A 14030-nucleotide genomic window follows, 5' to 3' on the forward strand; every position below is an offset into this window, starting at 1 on the left:
CATCGCAAGGTGGCAGGAGAACAGGGTGCTGAGAAACGAGAAGGTTGAAAGGAGGAGATTCAGAATGTGGTAGAAGACACACATCGGGAACAGGGGGCGGCCTCTGTTCGTGCGCACGAGGTCTGGAGGACCTCATCCCAAGCCAGTGAGGACCCCGGAGGACCTCATGTGGTCCAGACAGAGTTCAATGTGCAAATTTTAGTAGCCCCAAGAGGGAGGAACCTGTGAGGAAGTGTTTGCTGGAAGGTGCCAGATGTGAGGAGGCCTGAACTAGGAGACAATGGAAAGAGAAAGGAGGTGGAGGAGCTCTCGGGTGGCTCAGCAGGCTAAGGATCCGGCATAGTCACTGCAGCGGCTCAGGTTACTGCTGTGGCATGGGTTCGATCCCTGGCGGGGGAACTTCTGCATGTCACAGGCATGGCCAAAAAAAAAAAAAAAAAAAAAAAGTAGAGATGGAATTCCCGTCGTGGCTCAGTGGTTAGCATATCTGACTAGGAACCATGAGGTTGTGTGTTCGATCCCTGGCCTTGCTCAATGGGTTAAGGATCTGGCGTTGCTGTGAGCTATGGTGCAGGTTGCAGACACGGCTCGGATCCCTCGTTGCTGTGGCTGTGGCGTAGGCCAGCGGCTGCAGCTCTGATTAGACCGGTAGCCTGAGAACCTCCATATGCTGCAGGTGCAGCCCTAAAAAGACAAAAAATTAAAAATTAAAAAATAGAGAGAGAGGGAAAGGAGGCAGAGATAGGATCTGAAGGCGGTGAAGCTTAGAAGCAGCATCGGCTCTGGGAAGGGCAGCAAACGTGGTCTCAGCTGGCTTGGCACCTAGAGTGTCAGAAAGTGAGGGTGGGGACGTAGGGTCATTTGGACAGAAAATGTCCCCGTTCTAAATTGTTACCTTTTGAATCTATGTGTATATGAAAAGAAGAAATGCAAAGTAATTTCAGACCTAATGATTCGGAGGGGGAAAAAAAAAGATAAAGCTAAATGTGTTTCAACGGACACTCTCAAGAGTCCAAAGATGGCTCTATGGAGGTGTTCTTGCCCAGTGACCCTGGGAGTGACAACTCAGGAGAGGGCTACCACTGTGTGTTTTGTTCGCCTAGGGCCAGGAAGGAATACTGGGAGAATCTTCGGATAGCCTCCGGCAGGCCATACAACCCTTCCATGTCAAAGCCGGATGCCTGGGGAGTGACCAAAGGCACAGCTGAGCTGATGCAGCAGAAAGAAGCTACTACGGAGCAGCAGCTGAGAGAGCTCTTTGAAAAACAGAAATTCCCATCTGCCCAGTAGCCTCAGCCAAGCCCGTTTTTAGTGACTTCCCCTATGTTCAGACCACAGTTCCAAAAAATAAAGGAAAGATGGTTTAAAGGCAATGCTTATGGGAATGCCAGCCTATGCATAAGATTCATACAAGCGGCACACAACAGTCACAAATTACACCTGACAGTGTTTTAAAGTATAAATGTCGAATGTGGAGGCAAAATAAGTGAGAAGCAAATCTTAAACAGGTTTACTAAGCACCCAGCATGTACACGGCATTAAGGAAGTCACTGTGGCCAAGGAAAAATAATTTAGACATTAGTCCCTCTTCTAGACGTTTGCAGACTTCAAAGGGCGATGAGAAGTGAGGTGTCTTGAATGGTTCAGCAACCACACAGCCACAGACAAAGGGCTATATAGGAAAGTGACTTCCAAGATCGTTTGACCATGACCCCTTCATAAGAAACTCAATTTATATAATGACCCAGTAAAACACACATTGAAGTAAAATGTGATCCATGCAGGTATTTTCTATTTCCATTCCATTCCTATTTCACTAATAAAATTATGCTGGTAGAGGCCCTTCTAGTTGATTTTGTGACCCATTAGTGGGTTCTGACCCACAGATTGAAAAACACTGCTATGGGGACACTTCAGATATGGGGACTTTTCTATTTCTTTAAGTTTCTTCTTAGAAAATCAGTCCTATGGGATCTGATCGGTAAGCATCCAGAGCTCAGAGTCCTGCTCTCAGAGTTAAAGAGTTGTCCCCTCCCTTTCCTGACCCATCTGTACTACGAAGAAGCATTCAGACCAATGGGGAGGCCAAGAAGGGACAGTGCCTAGGTTCTCTCTGTCCTGCTCCAGGATGGATCCACCTCAATGCCTCCAATCAGTTAAGACTGGGGAGCAGTGGGCTTGCGTCACTTTGGTAGCTTTTTTAAAAAGAATAATAACGAAAAAGAGATACTCAAAAGCCCATCTGGGTTTCCAAGATCAAGAACTACATTTTAACCTGAAAGTTCAAGCCTGGGTTATGTATGACCATTAGAATAAACATGGCTACTCAGTGTACTAGGAAAGAGTTCATGTGCCTTTCCAAACATTCTTGGGTTGGTGTAGCTGTTTTGAAATTATAATTTCTTGAGCTATTAAAAAAGAGCAGTGAGACTATCTTGGTTGTTTTGGAGTCTTATTTCTGTTTTATAATTTGCTAAGGCTTGCATGCAATTCCTACACCTCAATCTGCTTTAAAAGTAAGACTACCTTCCTGCTTCACAAATCTGCTAGAGTTTTAAAGAAGAAGGCAGCAGTACTTAAAGGGATAAGAAACTTCCAGAATTTGGAGTTCCCGTCGTGGTGCAGTGGAAATGAATCTGACGAGGAGCCATGAAGTTGTGGGTTCGATCCCTGGCCTCGCTCAGTGGGTTAAGGATCTGGCGTTGCCGTGAGCTGTGGTATAGGTCACAGATGTGGCTTTGATCCTGCACTGCTGTGGCATAGGCCAGCAGCTGTAGCGCCAATTAGACCCCTAACCTGGGAACCTCCATATGCCGCGGGTGCAGCCCTAAAAAGACAAAAAAAAAAAAAATTTTAATTTTTTAAAAAGAAACTTCCACAATTTTTTTACTAAGAGAATCAAAATTCCACCTCTTTATCCTTCAGTTCACAGAAAGAGAACCAAAGCAGCACAACCTGCGGAGGCAGCATAGGGGTGAGGTGAAATAAGAAGAGTGATTGTCACTTTTATTTTTAACCAAGTTGCTATCTACCATTCCTCATCCCCAATCAGGTTCAGTATTTAATACTTTCATTTATAGGTGATAGAAACTTTACTCGATCTATTTCTCTGCTATTGTGTAGGATGCATGCCCCGTTAATATTCTTTTCAGAGCTTTTATTGCCATACAAAACACCGTAACCTCTAGTCATTCTTATACCCTTTGATTAAAAAAAAAAAAAATTTCCATTGCCAAGGGGTAGCGGGAAGGCAGTGTGACCGACTGGGAGTTTGGGGTTAACAGATGCAAACTCTTACATTTAGAATGGGAGTTCCTGTCGTGGCTCAGTGGTTAACGAATCCGACTAGGAACCATGAGGTTGCAGGTTCGATCCCTGGACTTGTTCTGTGGGTTATGGATCCAGCATTGCTGTGAGCTGTGGTATAGGTCACAGACATGGCTCAGATCCCACGCTGCTGTGGCTGTGGTGTAGACCGGTGGCTACAGCTCTGATTAGACCCCTAGCCTGGGAACTTCCATATGCCGCGGGAAGGGGCCCTAGAAAAGGCAAAAAGACAAAAAAAACAAAACAAAACAAAAGAAAAAAGAATGAATAAGCAATGAGTTCCTCCTGGACAGCACAGGGAGCTATATCGAGTCTCTTAGGATAGACCATGATGGAAGATAATATAAGATAAGGGAATTTATATATATATATAGATATATATATATATGAATGACAGGGTCACTTTGCTTTACAGCAGAAATTGGCACAACATTGTAAATCAATAATAAAAAATTTTTAAATATCTCCCTCAAAACTAAACTTAGTGGATACACTGCAATGAAATTATATGTCAACACTGCCTCCTAGTGGCATATTTCCATATTTTGCAAAAATTTTTTGAAATTCAGCCTCTCCACCAAATAAATGAATTCATTTCCAGAAATCTTGTTCACTAAAATACGAGCCTCACTCAGTACCTACATGTTTCTTTGTGTTAAGTGGACATTTCTCAATGGCAAAGGTATTTTTACAGAATGCAAGCCAGAGAGATTTTAGAGATCGAGTCCAAACTTTTTGCTTTTTAGGGCCGCGCCTGTGGCATATGGAAGGTCCCTGGCTAGGGGTCGAACTGGAGCTACAGCTGCCAGCCTACACCACAGCCACAGCAACAGCAATCCCCAACTCACTGAGCAAGGCCAGGGATCGAACCCACATCCTCATGGATACAAGTTAGATTCGTTTCCGCTGCGCCACAACGGAACTCCCTAACTCTCTTTTAAAGATGAGATTACTGGGGCAGGACACCAAGTGAAGAAGGGCTTCTTAGTCCACGGCTGCCAGCAAAGATGGCTTTAGCTTATCATTTGAAGAAGGAGAGTGGAACCAAGACAGATCATTCACAAAACCGAGTGTATCTTCCTGCCAAGTCAATGTAAACTCAAAGAATAAACTGTTTGCAATTTATGACCTTATACTTATTCACAGTGTAGTAAGGAACCTTGCCAACGCAGAGCTGTAATGGAGACAGACTGGACAGGAAGGGATCAAAAGCGTCAGTTCCCAACTTCTCCAGAAGGGGGCAGCAAGTCACCAGCTGGGAAGGCCAGAGACGCTCTATTTTGCTTTGAACTTCAGCAAGACCATCTGAACAAACTGTAACATTAAATGGCAGAAATATCTGTAGCTCTCTTTCTTTGGACCAGTTTTTCCCTAAGATACATGGATCTTTGAATCACATCCTGAACAACTCAGCCAGCAACAAAAGCCTTATCTGTCTCCAACCAGATCCTGTTTGGGGTTTTTTATTGTTTTTTGTTTTTCTTTCCCAGAGATCATTTTCCCCAGCTTTGAGCACATGGGCCAGCTGAGTGCATTTCCGGAATAGCCTCCCTGTTAGTAACATCCCCTCAGCCAGTCCGGAACCTTCCATGTGTTACTTGCCAGGCAGACAATCCTGATGCTCGCACAGTCCAGGAGGAAGGAGTCCATGTGAAGAGAGAAAAACAGAGGAGCCCAAGAAACCGTCTGATAGCGTGTTCAACTGCAGTGAGAGACACCCAGGCCCCGTGTTTCTAAACAGCTTCAGGAACAAATGCAGGGTTGGTGTTTGAACAGAAAATGACTGAAAGGCGGCCAAACACAGAGCCTTCGCACAGATGGTGACAGGAAGGGCAGGGTCATTTGGCAAAAACTGGTGGGAGTGAGGGGAAAAGAGCAGCCAGAAAACGCTTCCCGTTTTCAAGCAGCTGGAGGCATTCTGTTGGCCTTAGATGGACGACAAAAGAAGGGATGGGAGGTGAGAGAGACACATGTCAGCATCTGTGCTGCTGTGAGCTTCAGAAATCATGCCCAACCATTCGAGCACAGCCAGACACAAGAGGTTAATTTACATGCCGCCAAATTCTACACACCATCATTTTTATCTCAGGGTTTGACTGAGAGAGGTGCTCTTATGTAAATTTTTACAGGAAGTATGTTTTCCGGGGAAACATGCAGCACGCTTTTAACAGAAATTGATTTGGCCCGATGTCTCAAATATTTTTTGCATCATCCCATAGAGGCAAACTGCTAATGTACCGAGTAAAATTATTCCTATTTGTTCCTTCAAGCAGGTTCAGCGAGACCCTCTATTTGGCCCCATTTTGCGGGTTTATTTATTTATTTTTTTGTCTTTTTGCCTTTTGTAGGGCTGCTCCTGCAGCATATGGAGGTTCCCAGGCTAGGGGTCAAATTGGAGCTGTAGCTGCCGACCCACGCCAGAACCACAGCAACGCGGGACTCAAGCAGCGTCTGCGACCCACACCACAGCTCAGGGCAATGCCGGATCCTTAACCCACTGAGCAAGGCCAGGGATCTAACCCACAACCTCATGGTTCCTAGTCAGATTCGTTAACCACTGAGCCTCAACGGGAACTCCTTGAGGGTTTTTTGTTCCAATTTACTACATGGCCTTGAAAGGAAAAGGCTGAGTGTCTTTGGAAACAGTTCAAACTTTCCCCCCAGGTCAGCCTGGCCATCATCCTGCCAATTACTTTGACTTAATGACATTTTAGTGTTCTTTGCAAAAGTTAATGCCTCAACACATGAACAGGCTTAGTGGAACGCAGCCATCGTCCCCCAAAACCCTAGTGCAACATTGTAGAAAAAGCCATGAATGAATTGAGAAAAAGCAATGAATGAATTTCGAATCAGGAATTTGGGGTGCAAAGCTTGTCCCTACCTCACTTTGCAATGTTGGATACCTCACCCCGCTTCTCTGAGCTTCGATTTGCTCATCTGGAAGATAACAAAATCTCTAAGACCTTGCTTAAAAAACTTCACAATTTTATGTGTTTCTAACTGGACGGTGCACAGGAGCATTAGCCACCTCATTGTCAACAAATATTTACCAAGTGCCACCGGTAGTATGTTTCCAGAAGACTTCATAGTTTATTCATTATTCCCCTGGCTACACTGACAGCAGACTCAAACAAATAACACTGTCCAGAGGGCAGGGAAAACGTTATTAGGCTAGACTCAGCGTGGCACTGGGAAGGGAAATTCATTCTTCCCCACAGGTACTGTATCCTAGGGAGACTTGGGCCTGTGGTTTTTCATATTATAAACTACCTCCGTTCTCAGGACTCAAGAGTTCTTTGCAGGCTTGCATAAGCATAAGCTTTGGAAGTTCTAGAATCCATCCAGTGGGTACTTCTGGTATGGAGGTCTTCGGCTCCTTAAGAAGGAGAGAACAGTCTGCTCCCTGTTATAAGGTGCTGGAGTTTGGGAGCTAGACGTCTCAGAATCTTTTCCTTCCATAACACCATCCCCGGAAGCTTGATGATGGCCAGATTTATCCCTCCAGCCTGGACCACCCCAAGAACGTGCACTTGACCTCACCCTGACCTTTCGATCCAAGCCAGTCCCTGTCGTGGATCTCAGGCAGAGTTCTCCCAATCTGGGCCTCGTCTGCCTGGGTTCTGGTCACCAGAGACCCCTTCCTTGACAGTTCCCATGTCCCTCTATAGTGGCTAGGGCTGCTCAGGGCCAGCTATGCCATCCGGGAGCAGTGCCCCCAGCCTGCACAGATCAGTATGGGACCCAGTCCTGGCTTCTTCCCTTCCGGATGTTCAGTGACCCTTCACACCTCCTTTCCATGTCCCCTACTTCCACCCCCGTCTGGCATCAACCAAGTGCCCCAAGCAGCCCTGGGACCCTTGTTGGCCTTGGTTCCAGGGGGAGCACCTGGTGACAGGAGCCTCCCACTGGCCGGTGCAGTGCTTCTGTCCTGGAATCAGGCGAGACCGGGTTGCTCAGTACGGAGCTGACTTTGTCTGATGCACGCCAGACAGAGGTCAAGTTCAGGGCTCTGGGCCACCAAAAGTCCACTGTCAACCTTTGCTTTGAGCATCCTCTGGGAGCCCACATAGGTTCTTCTCTGGAGCAGTTCTGGCCTCAGCTGCCCATAGGTCACAGCCCCAGAGGGCAACAGTGGGGCAACAGGTGATTCTTTTTTCTTTTTAGGGCCCCACCCGTAGTACATGGACATTCCCAGGCTAGGGGTCGAATTGAAGCCAGAGCTGCCAGCCTACGCCACAGCCACAGCCACATCAGCTCTGAGACGCATCTGTGACCAATGCCGCAGCTCACGGCAATACCAGATCCTTAACCCACTGAGTGAGGCCAGGGATCAAACCTGCATCCTCAGACTCTACCTTGTCAGGTTCTTAATCTGCTGAGCCACAACAGGAACTCTGCAACAGGTGACCTTCGCCCTGAGCCTCCTTCCTCAAACTTGGTGACTTCCTGACCTCTGACGGTCACCCCACCCCCTCCACAGGTTCCAACACTCAAGTCAGGCCCCCTCCAGGGGTGGCCGTGTCTTATTCTCTGAAGACTTTCCAGACATTGCTCCACCATGTCAACAGGGGATGCCTATCCTTGAACTCTGGCCTCTGCTGGATATGGCCCCATCCTGGCCTCCCAGGTTGGTATCGAGTCATGCCAGAGGGATGGATATCCCTGAGTGAATGAAACTTCTTCCAGCACTGCGTCCTGGTGATGTCAGCAAGTTCAACGCTGACATCCTATTCTAGGAAGGTGGCCTGTGGGGCACACTGACATTGTAACCTTCCCTGTGTGTAAATGTGCTGGGTGGGGCACACTGACGTTGTAACCTTCCCGACAGCAAATTTACCATCAAAGGAATGATCACTCCATGTTTCCACATAAGTAATGCACTTGAGGGAGTTCCCGTTGTGGCTCAGTGGTTAACGAATCCGACTAGGAACCATGAGGATGCGGGTTCGATCCCTGGCCTTGCTCAGTGGGTTAACGATCCCTGAGCTGTGGTGTAGGTTGCAGACGCGGCTCAGATCCTGTGTGGCTGTGGCTGTGGCTGTGGCGTAGGCCGGTGGCTACAGCTCCGATTAGACCCCTAGCCTGGGAACCTCCATATGCTGCAGGAGCAGCCCTAGAAAAGGCAAAAAGATAAAATAAAAATAAGTCATGCACTTGCCGTCCGCAAAGCACAGCGGTCACCTCTGAGAGTCGCAGAAGCCCATATCCACAGGCTGCACTGTGGATGACGCAGTGTCGGGAGCGCTGATGTCACGGACATTAAATACATGGTAGCAGGGAGCCCCAGAGAAACAAACCCTTATGGTTTCAACACAAACAGTTTCCAAAGAACCCCGGCATTGACAGTGAGAATAGCGTGGCTATCTTTATCTCTCAGTGGGAGTTATGAGAGGGGTACATCTGCCAATAAAGACTAAGAAGAGATGGTTCCTGCTCCGTAGCAGGGAGGGACAGTCATCTTCACGTGCACCAACTGGACGAGGGGCAAACACAGAAGTACCTCTTTTCAACACGCTGTTCTGATTCACATGGCGGATCACCACGACTCACGTGAGCCCATGAATTTTTAAATACATTTTTAATCAAGTACATGTATTCTATCAAATAGCTTATATAGACACTGTGATTGTTTTCGTCCCATCGAAATTTTTCCCAGCTCCCTTCATGCCCTAACAACAGCACACATGACTCTGAAGATAAGGTCCAGATCTTCTCTTGTCCCCCTAAACTTGCCATCCCCTCCCCCCAGTATCTTCCATCTTAGAAAATGGTACCTGCAATGTTTCAGTTGCTCAAGCCAAAATCATGGAGGCATCCTTGGTTCTTCTTTCTCGCAGGCCCACTTGCCATCCAGCAACAAAGCCTGTCAGATCTACCTTCAAAATAGGTCTGCTTTTCACTTCCTTCCTACCATGACCACCCTGAACCAAGTCACCATGCTCTCACCTAGACTGTCACACAATTAAGTTTCTTTACCAGTCTCTCTGCCTCCCTCCGGAGGCTCCCTCCGATCTGGTCTCCCAAGGGGATTCTGGATGCTTCTTTTTAAAACAAAGTAGATCGCATCACTATTTGTTTCAAAACATTCCATGTGCTTCCTGTCACACACACGGAGTCTTGCCTCTCAGGTACCCTTTCCTGGAGAAACAGGCTGCCCAGCTGTGAGTTACTATGACCACAGCATGAAGCTCCTTCAAGGGCAAAGCTATAGAGGACATCTTTGTTCCAGGTCACACCTTTCCCAGGACAGCCTCCACCTGGTATCTGAGCCATGCGAGGGTATGAAAGCCTGGCATGTTGGCCGGTCAAAGGACAACTTTGGTCAAAGGGCAATGTTCTCTCCAGAACTCACCGTCAGGTGGATCAAGGCATTTGGGGAACTGCATCGCAATTCAGTTTCGACCTCTGCCCCATCTTCTCCCCCTCTTTCTCCGTGGTCAGACCTGCATTGCTGTCTGAAGTTTCTGCCTGTCCCTCCTGCTCCTTCCCCACTTGAACTTCTACAAGGATTTCCACCTGGCCCCTGCCACCGAATCTTGCATTTCACTGTCATTGGCATCCAATTCCCAGAGGACCCCAAACTGACTCCTTTCCCTCACCACCCCAAGTAAAATTGCAATGCACCCTCCTCTACTCACTCTACTCTCCCTTACTCTGCTTTCTTTTTTCTTTTTCTAAATGGCTGTACCCGAGGCATATGGAAGTTCCCTGGCCAGGGACTGAATCTGAGCCTCAGCAGTGCTGGATCCCTTAACTCACTGTGCAGGGCCAGGATTGAGCCTGCACCACCGCAGCTACCCAAGCCACTGCAGTTGGATTCTTAACCCATTGCACCAGGAACTCCTCTGTGTATTTTTCCCAATAACAATTGCCATACATTCTTTGTCAAAAAAAAGAATTATTTTTTCATTGTCTTGCTGCAAATTGGAATATAAGCTCCTAAGGGCAGAGACTTGGCTTGGTTCACTTTCATATCCACATGCCTAGAATAATGCCTTGGATGTAGAAAGAGTTCAATAAATACCAAATGAATGAGAACACCTATGCACAATTGGGAGATTCCAGCTAGAAAGAAGGCAACTTGAAGAGCTGCAAAAATACTGCACTTTTTTTTTCTTTTTTTTTTTTTTTTTTTTTTTTGGTCTTTTTGCTATTTCTTTGGGCTGCTCCCGTGGCATATGGAAGTTCCCAGGCTAGGGGTCCAATCAGAGCTGTAGCTGCTGGCCTATGCCAGAGCCACAGCAACGAGGGATCCGAGCCTCGTCTGCAACCTACACCACAGCTCACGGCAACGCCGGATTGTTAACCCACTGAGCAAGGGCAGGGACCAAACCCGCAACCTCATGGTTCCTAGTCCGATTGGTTCACCACTGCGCCATGACAAGAACTCCAAATACTGCACTTTCTTCTGTCAGACATACAGAGAAAATTTTAGGAGCTGAAAATCTTTGTCACTTGTCACTTCCAAATTTCCCAAGGGCCCAGATTCCCATCTTCTTTTTTCTTTCATGCACACATTAATGCTGCTTCAAATATTTATTGAGCACCGTCTATCCTCCACCCTGTGATATAAGTCCTCTGAGGACAAGGACCTTGTTTGTTTTGCTCCAGGCTCTAGCTCTAGTGCCTACAAAGGGGCCTTGCACATAAATGGGCTTGACAAATACGTATCAAATGATTAGGTGGAAAAGTATAAAAAAATGATGCTTCACTCTTTATGGTAGCCAAGACATGGAAGCAACCTAAGTGCCCATCAACAGATGAATGGATAAAGAAGATGTGATATACACACATACACACATATACATATATACACATATATATGGAATATATATATTCCATTATACATACATATATAGGTATAGTCTATACATACCTATGTATATTCCATATATAGATATATACAATGGAATATTATTCAGTCATAAAAAAAATGAAACAAAGCCATTTGCAGCAACAGGGTAGACCTCGAGATTACTATACTAAGTGAAGTCAGATGGAGAAAGACAAATATCATGTGATATCACATATGTGGAATCTAAAGAAGTTATATAAGCAAACCTATTTACAAAACAGAAATAGACTCACAGCCATAGAATACAAGCTTATGGCTCCCAAAGGGGAGAGTGGTGTGGGGGAGGGGAGAGATAAATTAGGAGTTTGGGATTAACAGATGCACACTACTGTATATAAAATAGATAAAGTCCTACTATATAGCACAGGGAACTATACTCAATATCTTAGAATAACCTATAATGGAAAAGAATCTGAAAAAGAATACACATGTATATGTACAACTGAATCGCTTTGCCATGCACCCAAAACTAACACAATATTTTAACTTAAATACATTTCAATTTTTGAAAAATGGTTAAGAAAAAGAAAGACGATGCTTCAACAGAGACAGAAAGAACAACTAGTACGTGGGGTGGGGAGAGTGAAGCAGCCCCAAGGGGCAAGCTTTGGCAAAGAAGTGGATTATGTCTCCCAGGGGCCCCAACATCAAAAATCTTCAGATCTGGGTGACAGAATATGGGATTTATTGTACCATTCTCTTTACTTCTGTATTCTGGAATTTTTCATACTAAAAAAAAAAAATTAAGGAAACAAAATCTTAAGCTGAGTAGGTCATATAAATGTAGAAAGCAGCCCCTTTTTAAGCCCGAAGGTGGGACCTGGGGATAAACTGGAGACAGCAGGTTCCACACGAAGACATTCAGGTTCCATTTTTCCCCCAAACTCGGTGTGCTAGGAACAAAATGAGCCAGAATTCAGCCAATTTGTGGCCGCTGCACAGCACAGGCTAAGTCATGATCCTCAACAATCTTATTTACTCAATTCTAAAAACGTTTCCAAGAAATTCCCAACCATCTTGGAAATCAACCCTCCATAATATTGAAATCTAGGCTCTTTTCCAAGACCTTACTTGTGCTACAGCTCTGTCTAGGGCACACTGTTCATTTCCCTACGGGAAAATCATAGAAAATATGTCTTGGTGTCTGCCCCCAGGTCCTGGCACAGAGCTCCTGAAACCCTGTCATTTCCTAAGTGAAAAGAGCACCAGGAGCCTCTTATAGTCTTTCGAGGCCAATCTGAGTGGGTTCCTGGATGTGAGCTGGTCACCAAAAAAACAAGCCTTGATTAGAAGCGTGGGATTTTCAGCCCCATCTCTCCAGAGAGGGGAGAGGGGCTGAAAATGGAGTTAATAACCAATCACACCCATGGGAGGAAACCCCCGTAAAACCCCAATAGGAGGGGGTTTGGGGAGCTTCCAAGTTAACACATCTATATGGGGGGTGGGGGGGGGTGGATGTCCCCAACTCCATGGGGTCAGGAGCTCCTGCACTTGGGACCCTTCCAGACCCCACCCTGAGTGTCTCTTCATCTGTCTGTTCACCTGTATCCTTCCTTTATCATATCTGTCACAAACTGGTAAACATTTTCTCCTCAGTTCTGTGAGCTGTACTAGCAAATTAAACCCAAGGACGTGGAACCATAGGAACCTCTGATTTAAAGCTGATCCATTGAAAGCACTGGACCTGTGATTGGCATTGGAAGACAGGGGTGGGGGCAGTCTTGCAGGACAGAGAATCCTTAAGCAATGGGCTCTGACACTATCTCCAGGTAGCTAGTGCCAGGATCATTCACTCCCAGCTGTCTTCACAGAGAATTGCTTGGTATGGGGGAAAAAAAAAAAAAGCCTCCACATACTTAGTGACCAGAAGCGAAGTGTTTCATGTGAGAAGTAAAGGAGACATGGTAAAGAAAACTCATAGGGTCAAAACTGAGTTTTTCTAAACAGCTACCTTCTTCCAGACTCCCTGGAGATGATGGGAGGGGGTCGTTTCAACTCCTCCTGGACTCCCCACTGCAACATCCAAGCATCACTCTCCCACCCCTTCTTCGAGGTTCAGGTCATCCTCCGACCCACCCTCTCTCCGTCCGTGTTCCATCAATCTTTTTTTTTTTTTTTTTTTTTTTTTGGTCTTTTTAGTGCCACACTTGCAGCATATGGAGGCTTCCAGGCTAGGGGTCTAATTGGAGCTGTAGCCACCCGCCTACACCAGAGCCACAGCAACACCAGTTCCGAGCCACATCTACGACCTACACCACAGCTCAGAGCAATGTCAGATCCTTAGCCCACTGAGCAAGGCCAGGGATTGAACCTGCATTTTTATGGATGCTAGTCAGATTCGTTTCCGCTGCGCCATGACAGGAACTCCCTCCATCAATCTTCTACTCCAAGTCCCCTCCACCACGGTCAGCAAGGGCTCACACTCCTCCTCACCGGCTCTTCCTCTACCACCTCAGCCTCCTGCCAGTATCCCGGAAAATGGCAACCAGCCACAAAGGCGACCCCCAGCCACTGCCCCATCCGACCAGCCACGTCGCCACCCTCAAGGTTCACTTCAGCACAACTACTCTAAACCATGCCTGGAACCCTCCTTTACCTTCAATCCTCCGAGCAGCCTCCCTCCTGAACACAGGTCTCAGTCAAGCCAGCTCCAACTGGGATCTCCGGTACCTTGAACATTCATTTTCTTTTCACTTCTTTTCCTTTCGTTCGGCCGTGTTTTGCAACCTCAGCTAAATATTAGAAACACCTGGGAAGTTTTGCGGCTCAGGATGACTCCTCTGCCTTAACCAATGACGTCGGATGCTTTGGGGAGGGACAGCGTTAGTTTGAAAGCTTTTCCAGCTGA

The 14030-nt window shown here is 46.5% G+C and overlaps 1 protein-coding gene across 1 annotated transcript in view; it reads left to right on the forward strand.

Annotated features, from left to right (window-relative positions):
- BHMT (betaine--homocysteine S-methyltransferase) overlaps positions 1-2431 on the forward strand; it is a 24165-nt gene extending 21734 nt beyond the window's left edge. Inside the window, 1 exon segment of the mRNA NM_001200042.1 lies at positions 1104-2431. Coding sequence (NP_001186971.1) covers positions 1104-1290 — 187 coding nt within the window. The 3' untranslated portion in view covers positions 1291-2431.
- The last annotated feature ends 11599 nt before the right edge of the window (positions 2432-14030 follow it).

This window comes from Sus scrofa, chromosome 2 (genome assembly GCF_054392235.1).
Source record: "Sus scrofa isolate SSC_HxYL_T2T_F1_AM1 chromosome 2, Sscrofa_HxYL_maternal_Yorkshire_Landrace_v2.0, whole genome shotgun sequence".
Classification (NCBI taxonomy): Eukaryota; Metazoa; Chordata; class Mammalia; order Artiodactyla; family Suidae; genus Sus; species Sus scrofa.